At 35.8% G+C, this 3,765-nt stretch overlaps 1 protein-coding gene and 1 long non-coding RNA gene across 2 annotated transcripts in view; one reads left to right on the forward strand and one right to left on the reverse strand.

Annotated features, from left to right (window-relative positions):
• Positions 1-2,479: 2,479 nt before the first annotated feature.
• The window catches only part of LOC104951009 (purine nucleoside phosphorylase-like), a 3,539-nt gene continuing 2,253 nt past the window's right edge, over positions 2,480-3,765 (forward strand). The window contains exon 1 of the mRNA XM_010777636.1: positions 2,480-2,599. Coding sequence (XP_010775938.1) covers positions 2,571-2,599 — 29 coding nt within the window. The 5' untranslated portion in view covers positions 2,480-2,570. The remainder of the gene's footprint in view (positions 2,600-3,765) is intronic.
• LOC104951008 (uncharacterized) overlaps positions 3,186-3,765 on the reverse strand; it is a 21,649-nt gene continuing 21,069 nt past the window's right edge. The window contains exon 4 of the long non-coding RNA XR_798979.1: positions 3,186-3,201. This is a non-coding gene — a long non-coding RNA (uncharacterized lncRNA). The remainder of the gene's footprint in view (positions 3,202-3,765) is intronic.

A 3,765-nucleotide genomic window follows, 5' to 3' on the forward strand; every position in this document is an offset into this window, starting at 1 on the left:
CTATCACAGCAGTTACTTCAAACAAAACACACACACACACACACACACACACACACACACACACACACACACACACACACACACACACATTCCAGCGGTAGAAAACAAGCCAGAACATTTGTTTAAGTACTGTATTTTAATATAATTTCAATATATTTAAAGCCTTTAACAGACAAACAAATACATTAAGTGAATATAATGATTCATAATATAAAATACAAACAGCCATATCAAGAAGAACATTCTGTATGACAAGGTTTTTTTTTAGAATGATTTGGTGCTAATACATCTGTAGCCTTAAGACCATTGTGAATACAAAACGTCCTCTTGGGTTACTTTTACATTATGGCATTGTTCATTTTACTCTAAATGATCTGATGGCTATTACTTTGAACACTGATACTTACATGCACACAGGAACACTCTGTCCTTCTATCCATCTATTACTCAATCTGTCTTAATGTCCACACTTTGAGTTCGAGCAAGACGTCTCAATACATATTGGCATTTAATTCAAAACGCTTGATGATTTAATTTCAGCCTTTTGTTGGCACTACAATGATGTCAAATTTGCCACGGCGAGTGTTATGAACATAGATGATCTCAAAATGATAAATTGTGATGTGTGTAGTCCCTGCCATGTTTATTTGTGTAGCACTATCAGGCTAAAATGTACTAATGTAATGTACTGAGCACATACCCAATATCCAATATGTCAAACCTCCACTGAGTAAATGTCATCACCTGAGAGGATGACTATAAATTGCTGGAGCACTTCCTCCGTCCCACGGGAGCAAAAAGGTTTTACTTTGAATGAAACCATCACATTTCTCACCATTTTACCTTTTCAGCCATACCGTCCTTTTAAAGTAATCAGTTAAGGATGAAATGACTTTTCCCCCGAGCTTTTAACTGCATCTTACACTACATTACTTGCAGTACATTATAATTATTTTGTAAAACAATCTTGTTTGTGCTTTCTTTGTTTCCACCCAGCACTTGAATGTCTAATGTAAGTGTTATTGGGTTCATATCTGGAAGCACTTCTCTGTTGCCACTCGTGTGTTTAATGGGACATTCCTCTGAGCAGTGCTAATCATGTGCTTGTGTGAAGTTGTGGAAGAAGTATTGAAAACAAAAAACGAAGTATCAAAAGTCCTACATTAAAAACGTCACTTGTAAAAATGTGTTAATAATGTGTACTTAAAATGTACCAGAAGTATTCATTTTGTAATCACTCAAGGTCATTTCTATCTAAATTAGACATTTGTTTCATTGAAAGTGGAAAGAGATTCATTTATTAGTAAATTCATGATTTTCAAACTAACATTGTTCAAAATATCTTCTGAAATGCACTGTATACTTGCTTTGATATAGTAGTGGTTTTTACATTCCCTTACTTTCAATAACAAATCAAATCTGTACACAGCTTTCGAAGAAATATGTATTCATATGTTATTATTAGAAGTGAGCAGTGAATCACCAGACTTGAGGTTGAAACAGATTTAATTGCTTCCTTTTTTTTTGTCTCCTACTGGGAGATTGCATCAGCATCAGAGGCAACACGACCACGTTGTGAATGTAAAGAAAAAAGAACCGGCATGCGGCTTTCAAGTACTGTAGGAAATTATACAGTTAATACAGTTCAGCGGTTACGTTGGCTGAATAACCAAATAAACAGAGTAAAAGGGGAGACATAATAAGTGATGTTACTGAAGTGTCTGATTTCAGAAGTGCACAGTAACAACAACTCGATATGTTTTAGCTTACGTGTGTTTTGACTTTTTATTGTTTTGTATAAGCTATATTTGCGTTATTGTAATCATGAAGATTTGCACTTAAGCCAATCTGCTCTTAACATGGAGGACAAACCTATAACATATACAAGCTTTAAAGTATATTAAAATGTTTTATACAATATCAAAACATCAGCACTTAGAAATATTGTATTGTCTTTGTACACTATTGCACTAAGTATCTTAACATTGCTTATTAATTTTGTAATTTTCCTCTTTTGGGACACATTGTCTTATCATTTAAATAATTGTATCATAAGACTATCAGCCAGTTTTACTGTGATAGACTCATCTTCATTTAACTGTGTTTTTTTTAATTTAATATTTGTATTTAGTTATAACATATCCTGACTTTAATCTTATTTGTTTTTTCTTTGAGGTTCTTCTTATTAATTAATTTCAGTTTTGAATGGGTTATATTTGTAACCATCACTTCAACCTGTTTTATTCATGTGTTTAAAATGTGCTCTATCCCTCGTGTTCATTTGTCATCATTTCCTTTCCAGACATAACCGTCCCTCTTGTTTTGGGGGGAACTCCTGAACGCCTCATTACATGGTGTACAGTTCCGAGCGCATCAGCTGCGCATTGGAACAACGCCTGCGTCTCGACCAATGAGAGCCTGTTGGGCTGTGACGTAAGTAGGATGTGTCTGCCGCGTCGTAAGGGAGTGGGGAGTGTCAACCTAAAAACCGGTGGCTCCATCAGGAAACCCGGATAACCAGAGAGGCTCAATTTAACTCGGACCAACCTGCCGACTGTATCTGCTCCATCATGCTGTCTGTGTCCAAGTCTTTGTGTGGGTGAGTTCATATTTACTACAATATTACTAATCCTTGAATGCATCACCATCGCTTATTTAACAAAGGGGGGTTACATGTGGAGACTGTGAATACTTCAATGAATCACTAAAAGCTACATTTCTGCCACATCCCTAAAGAAACAGACGGCATATGTACCCACACTTCTTATTTAAAAAAAAGCATGAGAAGCGCGCGGGATGACTCGCTCACGCTCCTGGGAATAATATTTCTATATCTCTTCAATAATTGTATTTGTCTTAGACCAAGCGGAAGAGATTAGTTTCCGCTCCAGAGTTAAATCGTGCTATTATGAAGTAGTAACGCAATAATAGCGCGGAAGTCTTAGCTCATAGACAGGACGGAACAACCCACACTTTGCACATGCGCTCCACCATGACGTCATTTTCAAAAACCCATTACCCCCCATTATTACTCACAGAGAGGTCGCGGTTTGTGCTGCTTTGACTTTTATTTGTGCACCTCAGCGGAATGACCAAGCCACATATTGGCCAGCTGCACAATGACACAGAACTGAGACAGGCTGCCATTGTGATTCCAGTTCCGCTGACTAGAACACATTCAAAATAAGATAAAGACACAAACTGAGAGGTTTCATTAAAATAGCATATGATAAATAAAGCTCAGGAGCCCCACTGGAACAGACTCTTTTGACACTATGCGTTACATTATCGCTTTCCACACTCCATACTGTAAACATTACACACTGTATATTTTGCACATTTCTCCTCTTTAAAAACGTCACAGCTCTTCCACTTTAAATTCTGATATACTGCACATATGTTATTTATATTATTAAATTGTCTTATTGTATTACCTTTTTTATATATTTACATTTCTCCTAAACGTTTTTTCTTATTTGTCCGCTTTATAATACATTTTTCTTTTCATAATAGTTATTTTTTACAACTTAGTGCATCTTATTATGTTTGCAAACAGCGCTCAAAACCCCAGTTCCACAAAAAAGTGAAATCTGCAACAGAGATGCTTAAACTGGGAATCATTTGGTATTTTTGCTTTAAAAATTGTTGCAGTTATTTGTATTGTGTATATAAAAGCTTATAAACAACAACAAATTGCGGTAAAGAATGCCAGAAATGCACTTCACTAATATTCTCTTAACATTTGATAAACTTTCAAGGCACACA

Source organism: Notothenia coriiceps, unplaced genomic scaffold (assembly GCF_000735185.1).
Source record: "Notothenia coriiceps isolate Sejong01 unplaced genomic scaffold, NC01 NC01_scaffold00018396, whole genome shotgun sequence".
Classification (NCBI taxonomy): Eukaryota; Metazoa; Chordata; class Actinopteri; order Perciformes; family Nototheniidae; genus Notothenia; species Notothenia coriiceps.